Source organism: Balaenoptera physalus (assembly GCF_965194825.1).
Source record: "Balaenoptera physalus genome assembly, chromosome: 7".
In the NCBI taxonomy this organism is placed as follows: Eukaryota; Metazoa; Chordata; class Mammalia; order Artiodactyla; family Balaenopteridae; genus Balaenoptera; species Balaenoptera physalus.
Window position 1 is genome coordinate 116,506,543 of NC_138886.1, and position 27,866 is coordinate 116,534,408.

Below are 27,866 nucleotides of genomic sequence, written 5' to 3' on the forward strand. Positions count from 1 at the left end.
CATGGCACACAGCCTGGGACCCCACTCAGAACTGGACAAGGAGACCGTGGCCTTCGGGGGCAGGCTTCTTTGTGTCTTCGCAGATGCAGTCAATTCAGCCACCGCGTCAGCGCCTTTTGTTTGCATTCCCATTGGCACCACTGGATTAACTTCCGAGATGAAAGTGCCAGATGTAACGGGGTTCCCTAAGGGAAGCAGCTGCCGGAACTAGAGCAGCTTTCCTTCCCCCCGGCTGGTGACAACGTGCCAGGAAATCTTTCATAGGAATCCTGTCAATTTTCGCTCTTTTCACTCTGTGTCTTGAAAGCCACCTAAAGAGAGCTGATAGAGTCTTCTCTGGCCAAGTTCTTTCTTCTGAATGGCCCAGATTTTTTTTTTCCTTCAGTGAAACCCAGCACGTCGGCTGCAAGAGTAAACGTGTCCATGAATTGTATATACTCTCCTGCCTTCCCCAAAAGAGAGCCACCTGGGAACCCAGGCCTGGGGGACTCCCGGAATCACTGTGTCTACCAGAGTTTAGGTCAGAGCATGTGGTTTGGGGAGGCTCATTTTTTTTTCTTTTTGCATTATTATTATTATTTTTTTTTTAATTACTGTATGGCCAGCCCAGGTTTGCTACATTCCTTAAGAGAGCTGCGTCTTCTTTAGGGCTGTTCCAGTACACAGCAGAAAGAAAACAGGCCGCTTTCCTTCTCAGCGTAGATTCACATCACCCCAGGCTTCACCCACTCCAAAAGGGTCCTTGAATTTACGCCTGCCAGCAATTCCCGAACGGCAACATTGCAGCAAGTTAGGAGTTCGCATTCACATCAAACGTTGTTTTTCAGCTGCAGCATGCAGAAAAATTATCAGCTCTTATGTCAATTAACCTAAAGATCCTGGGAAGTGTGAACTGCCCAGATATCTGCGGGTCCTTCTCAGCAAAGTGGCCCAACTCCTATTTACTTTGTCCCATGTGGTATCTACTAGCCCCATGAGGCTGTTGAGCCCTAGAAATATGGAGTCTGAATTGAGGGGTGTTATAAATGTAAAATGCACACTGATTTCAAGGACTTAGTATGCAATAAAGAACACAAAATCTCTCCTTTAATTTCTACTTGAGTCAACATTTGAATAATATTTAGGGCGTAGTGAGTTAAGGAAAATATACTGTTAAAATTAATTTTGCCTATTTCTTTTAACTTAAATGTAGCTAATGTAAAGCTTAGATTTAAAATTACACACATAGCTTTCGTTGGTGGTTCCCATTATATTTCCACTGGACAGGGCTGCATTGTAGTCGCTCGTTTCCAGTGTCATTTGCCTGGGGTGGCAGAGGAGTGACATCAAGACAAAGTGCGGTGTCCCTCCAAGTCCCCACTGGACTTGTGCTTTCATCGTGAGCACAGGCTGCAAGGCTGCTTGATGTGCTTGCTCTGGTTTCTCTTTCCCCCAAGTGGTTTTAGCTGCACAAAGATAATCGGTTAATAGGAGACAAAGCCACTTTCTCCTCAGTTTTATGACCCTGTTTCCCTTCGGTTTTATCTCACTCACTATCCATCTGCCAGTTCAACAGGGCATATGTGTGTGTCATCCGTAGCCCAACAGTATGATTTATCCCCAGTATTTTCTGTGGAGCTTTTGCTACCTCAAACCCAGGGAGGGTCAGGGTCACGTTCTCATCAGAACTCCCTCCCAGAACCTTTGGCTGCATTGAGTCTGAAAGGATCTGAAAGCCAGGTCTCCTTCCATCACCACCACTGAGGTTTTAGGTTCAAACTGTCAGTCAGACCCTCCAGACACAATGGGCTTTAACCTAATATTGCGTTTACTTGGTCCTCTAGGAGCACGCGAGGCAGGTGACATGCCAGAGACAGCATCTTCATTTCATGGGGAGGTCCGACAGCGACTCAAGAGCTTCTTCCCCCGGCCCCTCCAGCCTTCAGGCCACTGAGCAGCTCCCCCAGGGCAGGTGCCACAGTAAAGGGAGAAAGCTCCACATCCCTGTTTTCAAGGAAGTCATCCTGGAAAAACTAGGTCTTTCTCTGCAGCTCTCAACAGCCAGGCCTGGTGTTACCCCTTTACCCCTTTACAGTTCACTGGAAAGATCCAACTGAGAGAATATAGTTGTTCACTACGTATGTCAGATCTTAAACCTCAAATCTCTGTTTTGAGACAAGTGTGTATGTGGGAGGCTCTCTAAAGGTCTGAAAATATTCAATTCTCCAGAACAGATGGACAGTGGAGGAAGGTGGTTAAAATGTACAAACTTCCAGTTTTAAATAAATAAGTTCTAGGGACATAATGTACAACATGATGACTTGAGTTAGCACTGCTGTAAGATGTATCACGCATGATATAGTGGAAAGCTGTGAAGAGAGTAGATCCTAAGCGTTCTCATCACAAGGAGAATTTTTTTCTTTTCTTTTTATTGTATCTATACCAGACGGTGGATGTTCACTAAACTTATTATGGTCATCGTTTCACAATATGTGTAAGTCAAACCATCATGCTGTATATCTTAAACTTATACAGTGATGTATCAACTATTTCCCCATAAAGATAAAGACAATACAAAGAAAACAGTTACTTAGCCTTAACATTTCCATGGTGGCTAAAAACATTGGCAGTATAAATGAACATCCCTATTAAAGACCACTAGAAAACCAATTTCCAATTTTTGTAAGATTGCAACAGTAACATGTAATTTGGATCATCAGCTTTTATTTTAGACTTGTTTCCTCAAAATTCAATTGCTTATACATCTTACAGTTGAGATATATTCCAGTAATTATATGTTTCTGTTTTTCAGGTATAATTGCCTTATTTCCTAATTCCCCAAAAAACTATTTCATACATTATTACATCAACTTTGATCATCTTCTCAATTTTAGAATCCATTTAAATTTCTATTTTTCGCTTTCATATTTTGTAATATACTGTTCATTAGGCCTGTACTATCACAGGCCTAAAATAAATTTTCAAGAGTTTGAACCAATTAATTACTTTTAACTCTTATGTTACCATCACAGAGTACTTTCATAAAAATTGAGCTGTAACAACTTTTTAAGATGTCATCTTTTAAACACTGAATTTTAGTAGCAAAAATTCCAATTAATTGGCAGTTATCTACAGTCACATTCTAAACAAATGCATTAAATTATTCATTAATGAATATCATTAGAAAGGATTAAATACCATATTTTCCTATCATGAACACATTTCATTTATCATTTTTTAAAATAAATTTATTTATTTTATTTTTGGCTGCGTTGGGTCTTCGTTGCTGTGCGCGGGCTTTTCTCCAGTTGTGGTGAGCAGGGGCCACTCTTCGTTGTGGTGCGCGGGCTTCTCATTGCGGTGGCTTCTCTTGTTGCGGAGCACGGGCTCTAGGCGCGCGGGCTTCAGTAGTTGCGGCAGGCGGGCCCTAGAACGCAGGCTCAGTAATTGTGGCTCACGGGCCCAGCTGCTCCACAGCATGTGGGATCCCCCTAGAGCAGGGCTCGAACCCGCGTCCCCTGCATTGGCAGGCGAACTCTCAACCACTACGCCACCAGGGAAGCCCTATCATGTTTTTATTAAGTAATTTTTTCTTTAAATTTTGTTTTTTTCATATATATACATGGAGAATTCTCTTCAATTTGCAACATTTTAGAGAAAAATAACAATACTTTTAGGACCATGATAAGTTATAATTTTCTTTAATATGAAACTTCTGCCAGATTTCCTTCATAATTTCAACTAAACCAATGTACCTTAAAAGTAATAGTATATGAACTAGAATGTCTGAACATCTGATAGTATTCCAAATGGGCTAGTATAAAACATCAAGTGAGAATAACAATAACTAAGCAGTGTTGTCGATCTAGATTGCACTTCCCAATGAAGTAACATGAAATTGTAGGAAACAAGCGTTAAAGTGTTTGCCTCCATGAAAAAGAAAAATTCAATCTATGATCATGGTATTTTCCCTTTGACATCATATATGTACACATTTAAACACGTGATGTGAAAAAAATCTAGTACATGAACATATATAATATAATATCCAAATAGATTTTTTCTTGCTCAATTTATTTAGATATTCTAGCAATATGTAGACAATACCAGAATATTTAATTTTTCCATTAAAACATAACACTTGAGTGTTTCATTGAATGAACACGTCTGTATGATGCAGCAGGTTAAATCAATAAAACTTGAATAGGAAAGAAAAGCAACTCACCTTTATATGCTTTACATTTTCATTATAATAATGTTATCATTTATCATGATAAAGCTTAAGTTATAGTTCTGAAATGCCTGTTATACATGCCCTATTCCATGACTAAAGTGCTTTTTTTTTTTTTAACATCTTTATTGGAGTATAATTGCTTTACAATGGTGTGTTAGTTTCTGCTTTATAACAAAGTGAATCAGTTATACATATACATATGTTCCCATATCTCTTCCCTCTTGTGTCTCCCTCCCTCCCACCCTCCCTATCCCACCTCTCTAGGTGGTCACAAAGCACCGAGCTGATCTCCCCGTGCTATGCGGCTGCTTCCCACTAGCTATCTATTTTACGTTTGGTAGTGTATATAAGTCCATGCCACTCTCTCACTTCGTCCCAGCTTACCCTTCCCCCTCTCTGTGTCCTCAAGTCCATCCTCTAGTAGGTCTGCGTCTTTATTCCCGTCTTGCCCCTAGGTTCTTCATGACCTTTTTTTTTTTTTTTTCTTAGATTCCATATATATATGTGTTAGCGTACGGTATTTGTTTTTCGCTTTCTGACTTACTTCATTCTGTGTGACAGACTCTAGGTCCATCCACCTCACTACAAATAACTCAGTTTCGTTTCTTTTTATGGCTGAGTAATATTCCATTGTATATATGTGCCACATCTTCTTTATCCATTCAGCTGTCGATGGACACTTAGATTGCTTCCATGGCCTGGCTATTGTAAATAGAGCTGCAATGAACATTTTGGTACATGACTCTTTTTGAGTTATGGTTTTCTCAGGGTTAAAGTGCTTTCTAATGTTTTTCTTATGACAGGATGATGAGGTAAGGGAAAGCCGATTCAGTTTCACAGCCTATGGAATGGGACCGTGTCTGCAAACAAAAGATGGTGTGACTCCAAAGGGCCCAAACCATCCTGTCAAGGTAATGCCAGAGAGCCTGGATGAAATGAGGAAGGTCTTCATTGACCGTGCCAAGAAGATTGACACCATCTCCCGAGCCTGCTTCCCATTAGCCTTTTTGATTTTTAATATTTTCTACTGGGTTATCTATAAAATTCTTAGGCATGAGGATATTCATCAGCAACAAGATTAAGTCTCTGGGGGTGTGCAAGTGTGCAAACTGTCAACTCAGAAGGAAGGTTTTTTGCCATAGGGATGTGTGTGTGTGTGTGTATGTGTGTGTGTGGTGTACAAATGATGACCATTTGTCATATGTGGCATATGGAAAGGTATTATTATGATTTGCTATGCAAAGTCATGAGGCAGTTGAGTACTTTAATGGATACAAAATGTATATATTATAGGGATTTTATTTCATATTAATTTAAGATTATCTGTTCTTTCACAGTAAATCGTACAAGTGGAAGTATTACTGTCAGTGTGTTTGTATCTGATATGATATCACCTAATAGTACATGTGAAAACTACTTTGGAATTCTTTGATTTTTAATTCAATATTAAATATCACAAAAGTAAAATTTGCCCAGAAAACTTTGGAAAAGGAAAAAGGGGAAACGTTGAAGATAAAAAATCAGTAGTTTGAGGCTTTAAAATATTTTCTTACACTGTAGTTACAAAATAGAAAAATAATCAGATAATTCAGTGGGAAACTCACTCAATAATGATAGAAGATTGTACATACACATGCTATAGAACCAACTTAGGGAATAAAAAATTTAAATTAGAAGATTAAAATTAAAAACTTTGTTGTTTAGATACTAAATTTAGTTGTTTAAAATATTAAATTTCCCTCTTTAGAAATTTTTTTAATGGCCTAAGCGATCATATTATATACAAAATCTACTTTTCATAACTTTATATCTCTATGAATGAATGTAGGTATACTGAAAACATTATTGTTTTTAAAAAGTGTTATAGCTGTGTATCTTTAATTTTTTTAATAATTTTAATTATTGCCAAACTGAAAAATTCAAGCCAGCATCTTTGTTTTGTTAGATTTTTAATAGTTGCTTAATTGTCTGTAAGTAATTATGTTTACTGTTTTGATATAATTGAATAAAGTTCAGTAAGACTTTTATATTTTAGCTTAGAATGAGACTTTAAAATTCAATGGGATTATAGTATTTACATTTTGATAAAAATGAATTTACTGAAAACATATATGGATTTAGAAAGATTTTTTAATAAGAACAGTTTTCCCATCAAAGTTATATGGGTTCCAACTCCTAGCTCCAAATGTAAAGAGGGAAGATTTTAATTCTAAATTATATAAATAAGTCATTTCTACAAAGTGAGGATTGATTATTTTATATTTCTGAATTAATGATTTCAATATATAAGCCATCCACTAGATGTGAATAATTCTAAATAAAATTTTTACTTAAAATTTATCAACATCCCCATGGAATTATTTCAACTGCAATGGGGCATTAACTCATTTCATGCAGTGTAATTAAGTGCAAATATATGATAGAGTTCTAGGTTAAATTGAACCAGACTCTGCTTCTTTTCCAGTTTTGCTAGTTTTGCATTATTTTTATCATTAATATATTTTTAAAAAGCTCTAGAATGCTTTTTAGAAATGTTTAATTACTGGTCAGATTCTCTAGATGGAAACTCGTACCAAATTACTGACAGAGAAAGGTTTAACCATTAAGAAAACGATTAACTCAGATTTAAGAGGGAAAAAAAGCCAGTTCTTGAAATAGATGGTACCAGTTACTGCCCTTTAACCATTATCAAACTAAAAGTAAGAACTGCCATTTAAAGCTAAAATGTCTCAATGTTATTGAACTTTGGTCTATCTAATTGTATTTTTTTTAAATAACTTTAAAAAATAATGTATGTTTAGCAATTTTTGCTAGTAAAAGACCAAATTACCCTCCTTTATAAGTAATTTAAAACTATTAGGAAAGAAAAATGTTTGGCATTAAATGCAAATGCCACAACCGAAAGAAGTTATTGCTATGTACTTCACTTATTTTGAGGACTGTGCACCCCAGAGTTAAACATGTCCTTCTTCATTGGGGATTGTATGAATCAAAACCATGAAAATATATTCTTGTACTCAAGATAGATTAGACCAAGATATGCTGTTGGTGTTCTCTGAGGGTAAGCTAGTCGGTTTGAATTAATGATAAACTACATTGTCTCAATGTGTCTCTGAAATACTTGAATACATTTTTCTGTACTTCACACATCTTATTTTTAAAGTTCTTCATCATTGCTTAAATTAAGTGAATTATGCCAAAAGCCAACACAAATACAACGGACCTATACTCCCAAAGAAATTCATGGACATCACTTGTTTTCATATTTGAGAATATTAAAAATGTCTCTTTTTTAAGCCTGAAACTTGGAATATAAAAATACGAGCCACACAACAACTTTTTCAGCAGGGGCATTGGTATGGTAGAAACCTCCCTGTCTCAAAAGGATTACACTTTGCTTAGGTATATATAGTTGTCTCACTACACTAAGAAAATACATTGACATTTCACTCATATGGCAACAGTGACATTGCAAATATAGCCGAATCCAAAATGTTTAAAGGAGTCTGTCCCCTCTAATGAACTCTCATAGACCCTTTAAAATGGGAAAACGACATTATAATTAACATCCCGAGATGGTATTTGCCTAAATAAGCCCTGTGTCAAACCCTAATATTTCAAATTAAACCAGCCAGAAATCTATTAACGATGAGAAAATTAAAACGTGTGCATGTACCCTGAGTACCCACACATAAGCTGGAATATTCTAGTATGGATATTCTGAAGCATTTTGAAATAGTCACATTAGAAAGTTTGTAATTTTTCTACATGCCGTTCACTTCACTTTTTGTATAATTACGTATCTCACCCACTGACATCTGTGGCTCCATATGAACTTTTAGGACACCTTGTACCTTAGCATATATGTGCCACCCGTCTCTTTCTTTCCCAACTATTAGAACTGGAGTTCAACTACAGTGAGGACCTAGAACTTTCTTTACTATTTGAAAGAGATTCCAGAAAGTTACTGTAGAAGCAAGAAAGCCAAAGGTCTTTAAAACTTCTCCATACTTTCTGGATGTTTCTGCATAACAGTGACTCACCTGGAGAGCCCATCCAACTCCCAGTTGCTGTATTTAAGGGACTGTTATGACTACTTACCTTATCCTACAGTCAACTCCTATTCTATGGGTATATTCTAACAATTTTTACTTTAATTTTGATTTATAAATGCTTTTAATCTGTATACCCCTAAAATATAGATACATACACTGGGTTTATAAATTCCCAGGATCTTACGGAAGATACTGGAAATTTTAGGGAAAAATGTGAAAAAATAAGGCAACATGTTTTATAGAAGAGAGCAAGATGTTAACTACTTCAGCACTCTGTGCGACTTAAGTGGTTATAATTTTAAGAGAATAATACGTGTATCCTCCATACTATGCATTCCCTTTTCTGAATGTCTTTCATCCCATTTAAAAAATATACTTTTCTATTCTTAACATGATATACCTCACCTGCTAGTCACTTTGGAAGACTGAATGTTATACTGGCAGCTAAATTTTTCTTTCATCTATAAAGTACACATTCCATGAAATGCGCTGGAGGAAATATGGGACTTGCCAATATTAAACATAGAAAATACTCTCAATATTAAAAGTAGGAAGCTGGCAATACTGACATCCACAGGTGTCCCCTGACAGCCACTTAGAGCCCTCTCATAATGAAACTCAGAAGAAATATAAGCCACAGTTCTTAGACCAATCAATCATTAACAATCTTTGAGGTCATGTGTCCGACTCTAAAATAGATTTCACAGACCTTGAAATATAGACAATAGCAGAAGCTCTCAAAATTTACGGGGGTGTACCATCTGTATTTCTCAGCTAGTTGATGCTGACCTAGTAAAGAAAAGCAAACCACTCCAAGGACACAGCACTAACTTTTATATAGTCCGTATTCATTCATGCTGACAAGGTGAAGACTGCAAAGTAATGAACTTGATTGAAACACATTAAGAGAATAAGTATGGTTTCCACCTCAAGGCACTTTAATTTTAACAGTCTATCCAAGGCAAATATCATCAATGGAAATATAGTCTATGCACTTATAATTATCTTAGTTCACTGAGGGGATTAGTTGGAAATTGTCTTAGTGACTCAGAGAATAGTTTTTGCACCTTTATAATTGCAAGCTTGTCTTATGAATTATACTTACCTTTTAAGCACAATTATGATAACGACAGTTTGCTTGTTCGTTTGGGTATTCAGTTTTTTTTTTTTTTGGGTATTCAGTTTTTGAACTCGATAATTTTATTGCCTAGCCTTGGCTTTTGGACTGAGTTACACGCTATTGTAGCGGTATTGGAACTTTTAGCACCATCAGCTCTGGCAGACTATGAAAACTTGCTGGCGTCATATGCATTTCAGAGAAGAATTTAGTGGCAAAAACTGCACAATTTATTAAAGTGACAAATTTCAGTATCTCTTAAAACTGTATGCAGAATTGTCTAACTTGCTCAAGCAACATTAAAGGACTTTCTGGTGCAGTTTTTCCAATATTTTTGACAAGGCCACTTTCCCTAGCTGAACCTATCTGAACAATGGGCAGTGGAAAAGTGTGACCATGAAGATTAGAATTCTATAAAAGACTGAAATTTTGAATATAATGGCAACCAAGTATTGTTCTCCACAATGCCTCTGTAATTCCTTACTGTATCCTCTGCTTGGGACCATTCATAGCAGTGCAGAAACAATCATGTCCACCCCAATGAGCATTGAATATCAACCTTTAACTAAGCAAACAGTCACCATCTCTCGTTTCCAAGACATATTTTAGACCTTAAAAAATGAGGTCAACTCATTTTTGACATTTTAAAGGGATGCTAAAAATGATAAGAAGAATTACAGTTTGTGGCTGTAAGACAATGGGGTGTTTTCAATTAAATATTTTAGAAAATACAGTGTATATGAGCACACACGTCCCCTCTTGATTGAATACAAACAAAACTCCCAGAATACCTGAGCTGTCTTCCTCAGCAGATGCACTGATTTTTATTGTCTGGTTCATGTACTACAAAGAGTGATAAAATATAACAATCCCATTTTATTCTCATTGCTATATAAATCCTTTGTGAATAAATACATAGCACACCATAGGAACTGTGTTAAGTTAATTAACTTTAAAATTAAACTTTTATCCCAGCCCCTGTTCCTCTATAAGAATGTGCTGAACTTCCATAGGGAGACAGCTGTTGTTCTAATTACTTAAAAAGTAAAGAGATGCATATTCTTCCATAACCAGGATGCTTAGAGCCCATGCGTAAAGCAGAGCCCCCTAGGATTTGAACATAACTAGGGCAGGGAAAATATTCTGGAGAAGCTTCTACCAGAAACCAGCCCGAAAGACAGAGAGTCCTGAGCCAGTTGCTAAGATCCTCTCACTCATTTTTTCTTCTACCTTTTTTATGTTGCCTTCATCTCTTTCCTTTTCCCTCTCTTACACATACACACACACACACCCATACACACATGTGCACACACACTTCTCATTATATATTGTTCATGGGGTAAATTTCTTCAAATTAGAAATTCAAAGGAAGTCAACTTTTCTGGGCAAATGTCCATAATCCTGTGATGTGTTTTGCAATATCAGTGATTCCTGGTGGGAAATATGAGCCGTGCAGTCATTTGATTTGGCCATTCCTTATTTATGAAACCATAGTACTTTGTTGCAACAGCACATGAACAAAGCTATGTGGATCAAATTTTTCTCCAACTATTAATGATAGAATTCTAGAACACTGCTCGGACTGTCTTTGAAGAATGACTAAATATTTGTCAAACAGTGCTTCCAAAAGACAATCAGTAATAACTAGTACTATTGGATGATTTCACAGTGTCCTAACAGGCAGTTTTCTCAGTATTTTTTATGGTTCACACATAAACAAAATAAGAGAATTTTAAAGGTGGTGGAGTAGTATTTTAAAAAATAGTGATTCTGATTCCTACCTGTACATCAGAATCCCTTACACACATTTTTAAACATGTATACGTACTGGTGTTCAGCATAAGAGATTATAATTCAATCAGTGATTCAACAACTATTCCTTAAGCACCTTCTAGGTACCTGGCACTTTTCTGAGTGAAAAGTGAATAAGGTGTGTTCAGAGTAAGCATGACATTCTGGATTATTGATAAAGTTCCACAAGTGAGAACAATTGTCATAAACATACACAAACCTATTCTTCTAATAATACTTGATTTAACACTGAAAGCTTTTTAATCTTTTCTTCCTTCAAATTCATTTTAACTATTTCTCTTTTATGTCCTTAAAATTAAAAATAAACCTTTGAGCTGTTTCAGTTCAGCTTCCCTTCCAATGTCAGAATCTTCACCATCCCTGGTACATTCCTGATACAAAATTATCCACATTCCCCTCAAACTCTTAGAGCAACAGGTAGCTCATTATTCTGAAGGCAACATCTTCTGCTGTGACACAGCTTTAAGTGATGTAAAAAAAAAGTTTATCTTCATCAAGAAATGACTTTTACTTAATAAATTCCAACTAAGTCTTCTCCATTCCCTTAAGGACAGCTCATTGTGTGTTTTTTCATATCTGCAGGCTCCATCAATACACTTTTTCAATCCCTGATCATTAGCTTTATTCTCATTTAAGCCACTCATCAATACACAGTGTGTTAAACAATGCTGAGATGTTTTCAGGTTCATAAAATAGTGAAATATAAAATTGTCTAAGTAGAAATTAATTAAAATGTTTATGTAAATCATTTGCAGTTACTTTGTTTCTTTTCTTTTTTAAATTTTATTTTATTATTTTTTTATACAGCAGGTTCTTATTAGCTATCTATTTTATACATATTAGTGTATACATGTCAATCCCAATCTCCCAGTTCATCCCACCACCACTCCCCCTCCCCTGATTTCCCCCCCGTGGTGTCCATACTTTTGCTCTCTACATCTGTGTCCCTATTTCTGCCTTGCAAATTGGTTCATCTGTACCATTCTTCTAGATTCCACATATATGTGTTAATATACAATATTTGTTTTTCTCTTTCTGACTTACTTCACTCTGTATTACTCAGCCATAAAAAGGAACAAAAATGGGTCATTTATAGAGATGTGGATGGACCTAGAGACTGTCATTCAGTAACTTTAAATGTCTTCCTATAATGACACAATAATTTTAAATTAAGTATTTAACAATCTATTTCATGATATGAAGATATTATTTTAAAAAACCCTACAAAGTAATATGAATTAAAGAACTATCAGCCACACATAATATTTTTAGAGTAAAGCTATAATAAAAATATAGTGATTTAAGTTGTTTTATTTTAATAGATGTTTTTTCTCTGTGGTGGTTTTAGCCAAGGTGCCTTCCGGCAACCCCTCTACAGATTCATTATCCAATCTGGCTTGTAATGTAAACAAAGAGGAAGAAGCTGTGGGTCAAAGGCCAGGAAAGGATTCGGGCATGAGACTGTATTGAACGTGCCTGAATAATTTTGCACGCCTTCACTTTCATCTCTATGAATTATGCAGTGGCTTTTCCTTCAATTTGTATTTTAATGTATGATAGACGATGATATTGGGGAAAAATAGAGAGAAGTAGCCTGCCCTTCTGTGAATATTATATAACCTGCTGTGGAAAACAAAATGAAAAGAAAATGTGCCATATATTTTCAATGTACTATGGTAATGTCATATACAGGGATTTATTATTAGTGAGTCAAGATGTTTAAAAGACTACCAAAAAAAGTATTGCTATTCTATGGTGTTAATTATTTTTCTGTAGATTTAAAACACGTCTTCCTGAGTTTGATGTCTGTCTGTCTTCCTGTCCAGATGATGTCATATTTTTCAGGAAACTATGCTGAAAATATATTTAAAATCGTATGCATGGTTTTATCAACTTGTTTCTCTCTGTATTACCTTTAGTTCAATTCTGCAAGTGACAAATTCTCAAGTCAGAGTCATTAACTCATGTATAGTATATGGTATTTATCATGTAACTGCAGATTATTTGATCAAAAACAATAAAAATTAACACTTCTCAAGAATATGGATAATTCCTTTGTCCCATTTTATCAAATTTTATCAGGGGGTCATGTTGTTTTCCTGACAAAGGTCATACATTTCTGTTCTGATGGAAAGGATTATACTGAGATTACAAACCCAGTGATATATCATTCAGAGAAGCCTTAACATACACATTCCATTATAGGAAAAGTACAGTAAGGATGCTGGTGAATGGAACTTTTCAACTCAGAATGAGAGAAGATGTGTTACTATGTAGAAAAATGATTTGACATTCTTTATAATTTTTGTTTGCTTGGAAGTCTTTTCCTTAAAATCTATTTATTGAATAAACCACTTCTATTTAACTTGCCCATAGAGACCACTTCAAAATGGAATGTTGGTCTTTTTTTTGTTTTTTAGAATTTAGGTATGCTTTTTTTTTTTACTTTACACAATTAGGCTGGAGTTTAGTGATAGTACAATAGTTGATAAAGAAATAAGAGAAAAATTAATGTATAGGAAATTTAAGAAAATATTGCAGTATGGTCTATGATAACTTGCTTCTCATTTTTGGAGTACCTATAATTTATATGTCTATGTATTTACTGGCTGCACAAGGTTCAGGAAAATTGATTGGAAATTCCTTGCTAAATTGGCACTGTGTTTTCCTTGATGAGCTGGCCTTCACTAGCTTCTTAATTTGCACTTGAATGGTTCATCCCATAATGTCAGTGGAGACTCTAGACTGAAATGCTGCCCGAGACTCAAGCAAGGTCATCTACAAGTACAAGTGCTAGAGGTATCGACAGGTGAAAGATACTTAACCAAAATGTACGTGAATAAGCATAATGTGCATAACTTATTGGTAAACTATAATTTTTAAAAAATCAATGTTTATTTTCATGGTTTAAAATATTTTCATTATTCTCATTCTATTCACCATTTCAATACCACTAAATTAGTTGTGTTTCTCTAGGTATTTTATCCCAATTTACTCTTGCTGTCTGTTGCTTTCTTTCTTGATAAACTTATATTCTATGTATATATTCCTTGTTTATAAGTTTGTACAATTCACATTGTTAATTACCCATTCGTGGAAAACTTAAACTGGAATTTGACCATAGTTACTGAACTATGGTATACTATAAATATGTAGCTATTTTGCTTTTCTCTTTCCCTATATAATATTTGACCCCATGTATTGTCTTAACAAGTTATCTCAGTAGGCGGACTTTACCCAACAGTGTGTTGCTCCAATAAGCCCACTCAGGACACTGGAAACTGGAGGCTGGGCTCACTCATCATCCCTGCTGTGACATGAGGCAAGAGGGTCTGAAGACTTGTTCTCCAAACAATGAATCCTAGTTAGAAATCAAATGACCACATCTGCTTGTGTAACCTAATGGCTCCTGGTCTTCCAAATGGGTCTCTGTGTTTAAGTCATCCATAAAAAATCATTCTTTCAAACTTTTGAGATGATGTTAGATTCAATTTTCTTCAGAATAAATACATACATACATACATAAATACATAAATAAATAAAAAGACTTCCAAATAACTAGTTACAGAAATAATTGTATTTCTAGACTTACAGGGTCTTTTTTGAAACAGTTACATTTCTTCCAAAAAGTAATTTCATACAGATTGACCTAGCTTGAAATACTTGTTCTATGCAAGATCATTCAAAGTGTAGCCTTGTATTTCCTAAGTGACTAACCAAAAAATACATGGAATGAAATATAAATAGGAAACAAAGTGGATTTTTTCAAATTTCCAAATTATTTGAAACAGAGTAGAAAATCCAAAAGCATAGATTTATTTTTTTTTTAGTTACCAGAAAGTTGCTGATAGAAGGTTGATAATGGATTATTAAACCCTTTGAAAGAAATATAGTTTTAATCTATTACACTGTATTTAATAAACACCAGAATGGGCACCAGAAGTCTACCTGGAGATAATATTATCTCTGGATGCTTCCTTTGTTCCCATCATGACCATCAATAAATCTTTCTGAGTCCCTCCTGCACAGGGCGGCAAACAGGAAAGCTTCCTACACCTTCAGAAGCAAAGCAAAGAAGAAAAGAATATCTGCAGGAACCATGTGTCATGGACAAGAGGCTTGTTTTATGCACACTTTATGTGAGTACCGTTTCTGAGCAATCATTAATCTCTATACAAGACTCAACCTTTTCTAAAATTATGGAATTTAAATTGACGTGTTGCATATAGCAAGTTAAAATATTTTTGCAATTCAGGTTATTGACTCAGTTTTTATCCATGTTAAATGAAAAAGAGGAAGAATGAGAAATAAATGGAAGTAATATATTCTCTGTAATTTACGTTGAATCTGAAAAGTCAGCACCCATTTACTGATGCTGAAATGGTTATGTTAGAAATATCTTTTTTCATATTGTCTGTGAAAGTTAACTACTGAAAATATTGGGATAAATGAAAAAGTTGTTTTATTTATATAAAGAAATACACCTAGGGAAAATATATTCATACGACTTATTTACCTAACAGACAATATAAATTAGTTTCTAAAAGGAAACTTTAAAAAGTAATATTAATGTGATAGTATTTAATATTATTATCATATTTTTATTAACTGCTACATTGGTGTTATTTATGCTGAACATGCATACCTTTTAATATGTGTTATATATTGTATTATTAAGCAACAAAATATGACGATCTCACATGCCATTATCGGCATGTTTAACTCTCTAATTGATCAACATGTTTGATTCTTATGACTCAGAAAAGTAATTACAGAATATAAAGGTAATATGCAATTGTCTTTTTCATATCATTATTCTGTCTTCTGCATTATTTCCTAAGTGAGATGGGCCAAACCCCTTTGGCATCTTCAGTAAGCATTACAACTACTAACTCAGTACCTACTGAAATATCTTCATTAAATAAGAAAATAAATCACAACATGGTATGTGCTATATACCCTTAGTTTCAAACAATTTCCCAGAATTGTCTAAAGAACAATTACTCATACCCAGAATTGAAGGGTTTTTTTAAATTACCTGTAAGTTAAGACTTTAGATCACATTCATAAACTATCTATCATTTATTATTTATTATATTTATTATATTATATATAATGTTATATCTGTTATATATTATATTTTCAAAGGTTTCACATTCTTTTCTCTTCTAAATGTAAGCTGCACTGGGCCTAAACCACAAGATGGCTCCCTCCCATTGGTTTGGGAATTTTAAATGTCATTTCACTGATGATTTAGGGCAATATTTTGGCATACAGGAGTGTATTAAAGTGAAAATAAATTATACACGTCAGTATAATCCTACTCTTTAACAGCTTTATTAAACAGAGTTTTGAGGGATGACCTACTCAAAACCCTCCTTTTTCTAGTGATGAAATGGAGCCTAAAGATACAGGCAGTTTTACCCCATGCTCCGGATTGCAGGGCTACCCTCTCAGGTGGGCCCTGTTCTTGTTCTTGATTGACGTAAGAGGGCTCTGGTTTGCTGGGATCAGAAGTTCCAAGAAAAACATTAACATCTTTCTAGAGTGACAACTTCACTATAAAGTTTGAGAAAACTATATCATGAAAGAAATATAAAGTTAAAATAAGTATCAAATAAGAAAGAGAAACAGAAGAGAAATTTCAGTGTTACAGAGGGAAAGCTGCCATGGTGCCCATTTTGGTTTCTAATTCCATTCCAATTTCATCAGGGATTCTTGCTGGGAGCCGTGAAGTTGCTCCTGAGCTAATTTAAGAAGTATAAATACAGAGTCGGCACTGCTGAGGATATTTACTAATTCTGACAGCGAGAAAACATAGGCAGGGCTGTCATCATCATCTACATCCCAGCAGTCATGGTCCGTGTCTGTGCTTCATTTCATGTCAGCTTACTCTTCCACAATCGACTGGATCCCAAAAGGTTGGAAATGCTACATGTAGAGACAGAAAAGGAAAGGAGAGAAGACAAAGATTCTTACTCTGTCTCTCCATCATCCCAGCATACGAAGAACCTCCATCTTAAAACACTGACACGACTGGTTTAATTTCTCTGACTGGGTGAACTGGCCACTCATACTGTAGAAGGTGTAACCCCACAGATATTTAAGAGATATGATCTATGGGAAATTAAAATATGTCTTGAGATGACCAAGTTTTAGTCCAACCATCAGTCATGTTATTTGCCTGTTTCAATGTATGATTTAAAATCTATACTTTCAAAGTAGCAATAGTGTCCTAAATTGTTCCTTAAACCACAAAAACAAAACTTCATTAATTCAGATGTTTCCTTTTACTATTTCTTTCTGGCTTTCAGTACGTGGATAAATTTCATTTCTAATTTCAATTTCTATTTAATAATTAAAAGAACTATTTTAATTAGACATTAAAAACGTTCATCTCATGCATGAATCCCTGGATTTGAAAAGCATTTAGATTAAATTTCTTTATTCATCTCTGCTCTATCTATGACATCCTAAAGAAAAATAAAATATATTGTAAATCAACCACTACTGTACATGGTAAAATTATAATTTAAGAAGAATAATTACAGATAATCCACTCCAACTTCAGAATAATTTAAAAACATAGGAATTGACAGCAGCCTTGAAATACTATGCTAAATCTGCTAAAATTGTAACAGAGAAGCATGCATTGGAGGAAGAAAGCAAACATGAAATTATTTGAATTGGACTAGTGTTTGAAAGTTAATTTGGGTGTCTCTGTGCTTTTTATTATTCACCCTTATGTCTTTCTTTAAGTATGTATTTTTTCTTCAGTAAATCTATGACATTTTTATTGCTTGTTTAATGGTCAGTGTAAGATTGAAAGTATGAGTTTACTCTCACTTTCTGTACATTTATTAATAAAAGTTCCTTAAGATATTGTTGCCGTTTATAAACTCTGCTTAGCTGCCATTTTCGAAACCTGAAAAGCAGGCACATAAATCAAACCATAGTCATGGTTTAAATAAATCAATTTTTTTTTTTAATTTTTATTTATTTATTTATTTATTTATGGCTGTGTTGTGTCTTCGTTTCTGTGCGAGGGCTTCCTCTAGTTGCGGCGAGCGGGGGCTACTCTTCATCGCAGTGCGCGGGCCTCTCACCATCGCGGCCTCTCTTGTTGCGGAGCACAGGCTCCAGACGCGCAGGCTCAGCAATTGTGGCTCACGGGCCTAGTCGCTCCGTGGCACGTGGGATCTTCCCAGACCAGGGCTGGAACCCATGTCCCCTGCATTGGCAGGCAGATTCTCAACCACTGCGCCACCAGGGAAGCCCAATAAATCAATTTTTATTGAATTTTCAATGAATAAAATTTTCAATGAATTTTCAATGACTAAAATATTTTTTATATGACTCCTTCTGGCAAGTTACAAACCATTACAATAAAGTCAGGTTGAGTTTCATTGAAATGTTTCAAAATAAATAAGTTGTCTGCCTCTTCGATATTTATACCTGCCTATGTCATCATCAGCTATTAGAATTTAGGGGAGAGTAAGAAGGTTCAGAATCCTGCTCAATATGTACCACAATAATGAGATCACTGGTCCACGTAAAAGCAACCTAAACCTTGGGGGCGGCCAAGCAGTAGTCCAGCCACCTATGAGCCAGATTAATTTTCTCTCGTCATCTCTAGTGAAAACAAAAAACAAAAAAAACACAAATGGGTGTGAAAAAAGAGTGCTCGAGGGCAAAACTATGTGGATTTGCCTTTGTTATAAACGCTGAAAACCACAGCCTTCCACCTAGTATTAGATGTGTTTCCCTGTACCTTTTCCTAATCCTAGTATCATTCCATGCATGAAACCATGAGCAAGCTGTTCCTCAGATATAACAAGACTAATATTCTTTACAATCTGTTGATGGAGTTAAAAGTCTAGTAATGAGGACCAGGATCTATAGAACACAAACATGTTCTCCCCAGTTCATGTCTAATACCACGTGACTATAAGTCCTCTCTTTACACGTCCCCATTAGAACTGCATTCTTTAGGGACCATAGGTTATTTGTGTAACCTCAACATCAAGCACTTACTAGTAAGTGATCAATCAATATATGATTGTTTTATAAATAAATTAATGAACTAAAGCAAAGTACCAAATGTTGGTTATTATAGAAACTGAAGCATGTAATGAATTGTCAGAATGCTCCTAGCCTAGCTTCCTTAATAATTTCCTTTAAAAAAGTAAATATAAATATTCTGACTATATATAAGCACCAATCCAGTCTATGGCATATTAAATTGCCTTATGCTTATGTCCCTCTATATTCGATGGAGTTAAATTACCTTTTCAAAATTGATGAAAGGAGGCATTTTAGTGTACCAGCTATCTCTTGCATTCAGAATTTATGGTCTCATACATACCTTGAACTTGGGAAGTTGAGAGTAGAAGAGAATCTGGATCACAAACTGTAATAGCATATTTTTATAGTAAGCACAATGTGATTAAAAAGGTCACTTAAAAATATAAAATGGTCTTTTATTTGTCACAGAAAATAATATTATTACAATAAAGTCAACTTTAACTCTGATGTTTAATCTGTTAATCACACTGTTCCCAAAATTGTCAACAATCAAGTTTGCAACTATCCAGATTGTTTAGTACAATTTAGTTTATATGTTGTTACCATTACAGTGGCCGAATTTGTGTTTCTGCTTGGTTTACTCTAAGTTCCCTCCAACTCTATCACTCCAGAGTTTTTCAGTCATTGAAACTGTTTCTAATCAATGTGATCTTCCATTTGTTGCTTTCTCACAGAAAATAAAACCAGGAGAATTTTCTCCTAGACAATTCTGCTTAGTATTATATTTATAAGTATATTTATAAATATAACAGAATGCAAACTGTCAGGATCACTCTGCAGGATGGGCTTGGGGCATACGCAAACCAGGCGGACATGTGAAAAAGCACGTCAGTGAGACATTTACTAACATTTGCAAAAGGTTTCCTTGGTAACAGGTACATGCCTCAGGGAATAAATCTGAAAGCCACCTGCAGCATTTCAAACATTTTAAGCCTTTCGCGCTAGTGAATTTCAAGGGGATATGTTCAACTTTGAATTTCAACAAACATTCCCCCACTGGGGCTCCTAGGTATATATCAAAAACATCTGTGGTAGATTTGGGGATCTTGGTGAATGACACCAAAATTCAATAAATTGAAAGAAAAATGAGAAGATAGATGATATTCAAAATATGTTTGTAAGTAATTTAGTGTGAACATAACAGTCTGTGTTCTGTGTCAGCACTTCTCTAAATTGAGGAGTCAAGAGTGAGGTCAACCGGTGTTGTGTAATCATTTCAAGCATCTGCATGTTTTCAACCATTTCACACAACTCCACAGAATAAAACTATCTAAAGAAGAGGCAAAAAATAATTGTACCTGAACCAATAGAGACTTACCATGTAGCAAAGGTGAGAATCCTATGGAAAACTTTCTCAATGGTAGTTGTGGCACATGGGCTTAGTTGCCCCGCAACATGTGGGATTTTCCCAGATCAGGGCTCGAACCGGTGTCCCCTGCATCAGCAGGTGGATTCTCAACCACTGTACCACCAGGGAAGGCTCTAGGAGAAAATTTTAAACCTTGTTTTAGGTGAAAACTTTAAACCTTGTTTTCCCCTTCATTGCCTCTTCTGTAAAATTTAGATACTTTTAGAATTATCAAGAAAATTTAATGCATTAATATTTGTAAAAAAAAACACTTTAATGCCTGTGAAAATGAAATAGAAAGAGATAGCATTTTTATTAGACTCTTTAAGACTACAAGGGAAAAAGGCACACTTGCATTAATTCAGGTGATAAAGGTTTATTATAAAGATATGGAGAAAATTATGAAAACAATCTTGGCTGCTGGAATATAAACTCCACAAGGGTGAGAGCTCACCTGTTCGTTAATGAATATGCACTTGGCATAGAGCAGTTGATAAGTATCTGTGGAATAGATGGTGATGAGGCACTGCAAAGCCAGTCTTCCTAGACCTTGAGAAGCCATCCAAAACACACAGCAGAACACAGGCTGCATGTCACTACCTGGTCACACCCTCAATGGCAGGCACACGCTGCTTCCTACTCTCAGTGGCTCACTTATTCCAAGGCTCCGAGTTTCAAACATACTCCAGCTTTACTTCAACTCCCCCCATGAATAACGACTGAGTCTCCCCTAGCTTTTTCTCCAGGTATAATAGCTGCTCCACACTTGTCGTGTCTCCACACTGTCTTTCAGCTTCTGCTTCCATTACCAACTACCAACTTCCTCATTTGGTCTCCTATTTACCATTACCAACTACCAACCTCCTCAGTAGGTCCCCTAGTTTAACTGCCCCAAAAGCAAGAATTTAATTGGTCCACCCCTTCACGTTCCAATATAGTCTGCTTCCGGCGGCCAGAGTGTTGCATCTCTGCTAGGTCTTAATTTGTCACCCACTTTATTACCTCGACCTAGTTTGGTTTAGGTAACCATTTCTGGTTTCATTAGTTGTGGTCGAGATAAGAGAGTCATCTAGTATAGATAGTAAAGATAGAACATGCAATCTGTGTATAAGAAAACCTTAAGGAGACTGTAAGAATAACATTCATTTGGAGGCTCCCAGAAAGGGACCATATAAATAGCAAAATGCTTACTTGTCCTATCCAAGACAAATTCATAAAACATTACGGTTTCATTTGGGAAAGGGGGGAAACCCAAAAGTATACTAAATGATAAACAGCGTCATTGGTGAGATGCAACCACTTATATGTAAAGTATAAGTATAAGGAGTGGTTTATAAATTATTACATCCACCAGGAGTAGTTGTAATAGGAATGAAACATCCATTTAGGAGGACTTATCCCATTATTCACCAGTTGTGTTGCCAAAATAAAATGGGACTAGGTAAAAACTTGTGGAAATAGCATCAGATGTCAAGGGTTGGCTGTTCCTTTGCTGACCCACTCTTGTACATATGCAGATCCTTCAAGCAGAGCCAACTGCAGAATGTGGAGTAGTATTTCCATAGACATGGGACATAAACTAAGTCCAGCTATGGCATACATTGGTCTACTAAAACTCGCACCATGGTCACTTCCATATAGCACTTCTATTTTATTTTGCACATGAACATAAATCAAATCATTAACCATACATCACATCATTAATAGCACTTACTGAAACAGGTCATCATAACCCAAAACTACCCCTGGTATCATTCCTGGGGTGTGTCTCAAGTTCAGTTTTTCCTCAGACTACATCAATTATTGCCTAATTAAAGGGTTTCCAATTCACACCACTTTAGTACTACGATCAGCATAAGAAAAACATACTCTTTTTTTGTCTGTTTCTTTGTTTTTGCTGTCCTCCTTTCTTCATGTATTTAAAAAATGTTATTGGCGTACAGTTGATTTACAATGTTGTGTTAGTTTCAGGTGTACAGCAAAGTGAAATCAGTGCCCTGGATGTTTCTGATTTGAGCAGAGAAGTTTTAATATGAGAAAATAAAAGGCATCTACGCTCTAATAACTAAGATGGCATTTTAGAAGCATAGAAGAAATCCCCGCATAATCTTCCTATTTCCTTTATATTACTTTTCACCAGGTTATTTACTGTTCATGTATCTATATTTTCCCAATACTCTATTCTCCAGCTCCAGTTTTCTAAGCCTTTCTTTTTTCTTTTGTCTTACTAGATTCTTTCCTCACCCCCAGCTTTATTGAAGTATACAAAGTGTACAACATGATGACTTGGTACACATATACATTGTGAAAGGATTTCCACAATCGAGTTAATTAACACATCCAGCACCTCACATATTTACCTTTAAGGAAAATACATTTTTAAGAATAAATTGCAAAACAGGCTAAAAATGCACTTTGAATTAATCAATGCTGAATAGTCACAAGGTGAAGACTTAAAGATCTAGCTAATTTTTATAAATTTGAATTGAAATATCTTCACATACCACAGATTAAACAGTACAATTCAGTGGCTTTTAGTATATTCGTGGTTATGTCACCACTATCAGTATCTAATTCAAGAACATTTCATTGCCCTAAAAAGAAATCCCATACCTGTTACCAGTCACTCCCCCATTCCCCCTCCCCCTCCCCTACCTGTCGGCAACCACTGACCTATCTCTATAGATTTGCCTCTTCCAAACATTTCGTATAAATTAAATCTTACAATATCTGACCTTTGGTATCTGGCTTTTTTCATGCTTATCATGTTGTAGCGTGAATCAACATTTTACTCCTTTTTATGGCAGAAAGATAGTCCATTGTATGACTATAACAGTTCTTGTTGATTTTTTTGTTAAGAGCATTTAGAAATACAATGACCAGAATTGCTGAGACCACATAGTACAGAGCACTTTTCAGTCCAAGAATAGCTGGTAAAAATGCCATCTACAAGCAAACATGGCTCCACTGTTTGGGCTAAAAAGGTCAGTCAATTCAGTTAACAAGACTCTAAAAATAGCAGCTCAAAATTTGATTCAACTGAGGACACATCTCAGAAATGCATTCGATATGGGTATGATGTCTTCAAAAGGTAAGATCTGCAGTAATAGTTGATTCTTAACCTCCTCATATTTTTGAAAATTGTGTTCTGTTTTATTTTCCTTGTTAAACAGAGCGTTTTAGTTGATAAGACGACAGTCTAAGATACTGTGGATCTCACATGTCTTCCCAGTTGTGACCTGGATATAATTCAGTCATCAAGCTCCTCAGATTCTTTGGGATTGAGTCATATCTGCATTATTAGTCAAATTACAAGATTGTAATATTTCAACTTTTTTTTTTTTAATTTTTATTTATTTATTTATTTATGGCTGCATTGGGTCTTTGTTTCTGTGCGAGGGCTTTCTCTCGTTGCGGCAAGCGGGGGCCACTCCTCATCGCGGTGCGCGGGCCTCTCACCATCGTGGTCTCTCTTGTTGTGGAGCACACGCTCCAGACGCGCAGGCTCAGTAATTGTGGCTCACGGGCCTAGTTGCTCCGCGGCATGTGGGATCTTCCCAGACCAGGGCTCGAACCCGTGTCCCCTGCATTGGCAGGCAGATTCTCAACCACTGCGCCACCAGGGAAGCCCTCAACTTTTTAAAAACATATTTATTGAATCCTGGGGATGTACTAGACTTTGTCCATGATGTAAATATGTCCACTGCTACTTGATATGGCCATTCTAAGGCAGTGACATATGATTGTCATATATTAAAATTATGACATAATTTACTAAGCAAGTATTCTATATACATGTCATAGTTAAATTGTAATCAATCTATATACTTGGAGGATGAATGTTCTTGTTATTTGACTTTTTTAAATTGAGTATTAATGTAAGGACCTATTCAGTTTGAGTGCTGCTACTGAAAAATTTTTCAAAACTTGGTAATTTACTTTTCTCCTGTAGTAAGTATAATATAGTAAGAAAGTAAAATTATGTTGTTTGAAAATATGAGAATTTAAATATTGGAAAGCAATTATTCCAAATACAACTTCTGTTGTGCTTAGAGAGAGATACAGAAGTATACAGGTCACAGATACAAATGCTTAATTTATTTTTCCTCTTGAACATCAGTCCAGAAAAGTAAATCCAATTATATCCCATTAATTAAGGCTTCTTATTACTTGGTTACAGGTTACTTTAGGTTATTTATAAACTTTATACTTTAAGTTTTTCAGATTCAATCTTTTAATTTATTTTTAATCACCTTGCCCTTTCTTGCCATGCTACTCACGATATGGTGACTACGGTAACTACAAAGACTTCTTTTTCTGTGAGAAATTTGTTCCGTGTATCTGTTCCGGTATAATATCCAAAATCAGAAAAAGCAGAACAAATAAATGATGGAAGATTCTAAGTGTACAGGACATTTAGTGAGAAAATAAAAGTTTCCATGAAAACAGATGCTAAAGTCAACTAAGAAAGATATGCTTAGAACAAAGAATTAAGACAACAGAAAAAAAATGGAATAAATTAATTAGAGACTTTGAACATAGTTATTGCTCTCAGATGTGTCATGAAGAGAAACAAGAGCGGAACTCAAGAAACACAACCAGCAATTCCACTCAAATTCTCTCTTTTTTTTTTAATAAATTTATTTTATTTATTTATTTATTTTTGGCTGTTTTGGGTCTTCGTTGCTGCGTGCGGGCTTTCTCCAGTTGCGGTGAGCTGGGGCTACTCTTCCTTGTGGTGCATGGGCTTCGCATTGCAGTCGTTTCTCTTGTGGAGCACGGGCTCTAGGAGCGCAGGCTTCAGTAGTTGTGGCACGTGGGCCCAGCAGTTGTGGTTCGCGGGCTCTAGAGCGCAGGCTCAGTAGTTGTGGTGCACGGGCTTAGTTGCTCCGGGGCATGTGGGATCTTCCCAGACCAGGGCTCGAACCCGTGTCCCCTGCATTGGCAGGTGGGCTCTTAACCACTGCGCCACCAGGGAAGCCCTCCACTCAAATTCTATGACTGGAAAGAAAAAAATGCCTCATCCACTTGAAAATCTATTAACTTTTTCATTGGTCAGGAAAGCTGATGAGACTTGCTGTTTTTCTGGGAAAGTTTTACTTCTTTGGAGCAGAGACCTCTTCCACCCAAATCCTTATGAGAACTCTTGGCTTTTGAAGTAAGTCCTCTTGCTGTAATATAGAGTATCTCCAAAATAGCGTGCTTTGTCACTTCTCAAATCAGCCAATGTGAGTTCACCACTCATATACTGATTTAAGTTTGGAAAACTTCTTGTCCCCATATGACTAATATTTTTTTGAGAGCCATTCAGTTATTTACATAGAGAATGACTGGATGATCTCTAAGACATAAAACAATATCATTGTCATATTTATTCATATAATTTACTCATTTATCAAAATGGCATTGTATCCCCTTAAAATAAAAGACTTTAAAAAATGATTGTTACATGTCAATACATTATTATTATCTATATCACACTTATGTCTGGCTCTAACCCCACATATTCTAACTAAATTTATCTCCCAAAGGCAACCTTAATATGGTCAACCCTAATGGACACGTCTATGCCTTGATTTTCATGGGCTCCTCAACGGCAGCTGTCTTCAATTTTAGCTCTCTCTCTTTTTTTTTTTTAACATCTTTATTGGAGTATAATTGCTTTACAATGGTGTGTTAGTTTCTGCTTTATAACAAAGTGAATCAGCTATACATATACATATATCCCCATATCTCTTCCCTCTTGGGTCTCCCTCCCTCCCACCCTCCCTATCCCACCCCTCTAGGTGGTCACAAAACACCGAGCTGATCTCCCTGTGCTATGCGGCTGCTTCCCACTAGCTATCTGTTTTACATTTGGTAGTGATATATGTCCATGCCACTCTCTCACTTCATCCCAGCTTACCCTTCCCCCTCCCTGTGTCCTCAAGTCCATTCATTCTCTAGTAGGTCTGCATGTTTATTCCCATCCTGCCCCTAGGTTCTTCATGACCATTTTTTTTTAGATTCCATATATATGTGTTAGCATAAGGTATTTGTTTTTCTCTTTCTGACTTACTTCACTGTGTATGACAGACTCTAGGTCCATCCACCTCACTACAAATAACTCAATTTCGTTTCTTTTTATGGCTGAGTAATATTCCATTGTATATATGTGCCACATCTTCTTTATCCATTCATCTGTTGATGGACACTTAGGTTGCTTCCATGTGCTGGCTATTGTAAATAGAGCTGCAATGAATATTGTGGTACATGACTCTTTTTGAATTATGGTTTTCTCAGGGTATACACCCAGCTCTCTTTTCATCTCACACTTTGTGCGATTCTCAGACAATTTCATCCAGACAAAAAGCTCCAACTATCACCCGTGTGATAACTACTCTCAGGTCAATATCAACAGCCCAGTTCATTGACCTGGGTTCCAAATTCATTAAACTCACATTAAACTCATTTCTAATGCCAGACTTAACTAAACCACAACTTCCTGTGTTCTGTCTCTCAGAAGCATCATTAGGTTTTGCCCTAGACTTTCAAGTTATCTGAAATGTCTTGCTCTCACCATCCACCCTTTGATTTATTGGTCTCTATGTGTTCTGGTAATTTTGTATCTGTTCCCTCTGCCATTATTATAATTCAGATCTTAATCTTTTCTCATATGGATTCCAAACCGTTTCCATACTGCAGGTTTTAGTCATCCTCAACCAGTCCAAAAGGCTAATTCTAAAAAGAAAGATACACTTTTGATCATGTCACATCACTGCTTAAAATCCTCTAGTAGAACTCTATCACTGACTTGGATAGTCTTTTGCGATCTGGAAATCCTACTACTCCAGCCGTATCCCTCAGCTGGGACCTACATATATCTTTTGCTGCAAATATATTAAATTACTGAAAAATTTCTAAATATTACCATATGTCAGGGGCACCTTTATACCTGTTGTTCTCTGAGTTTGGCATTCTAATATGTGCAGTTAATATCATGTCATCATCTTACAATACTCAGATCCCCTTGGAAAACAGTATCAAGTAGATTATAGAAGCGTGTTGAATATAGTAAACTCAGGCTTTCCTTTGAGTCACTTTTTCTTGACTTCCAAAATACTCTGTGTATACATCTATTAAAACAGCCATTCTCTATGTTATTATTGTTTTTCTTGACCATCTTCCCAAATTTACTGAGTTCCTTGAGGTCAAACTTTATTTTTTATGTCTGTGTACCTGAGACTAACACATCAA

At 35.9% G+C, this 27,866-nt stretch overlaps 1 protein-coding gene and 1 long non-coding RNA gene across 2 annotated transcripts in view; one reads left to right on the forward strand and one right to left on the reverse strand.

The window, feature by feature from the left end:
• The window catches only part of GLRA3 (glycine receptor alpha 3), a 190,306-nt gene extending 176,673 nt beyond the window's left edge, over positions 1–13,633 (forward strand). Inside the window, exon 10 of the mRNA XM_082469094.1 lies at positions 5,017–13,633. Coding sequence (XP_082325220.1) covers positions 5,017–5,295 — 279 coding nt within the window. The 3' untranslated portion in view covers positions 5,296–13,633. The remainder of the gene's footprint in view (positions 1–5,016) is intronic.
• LOC309664115 overlaps positions 1–27,866 on the reverse strand; it is a 117,084-nt gene that overhangs the window by 6,510 nt on the left and 82,708 nt on the right. The window lies entirely within an intron of this gene.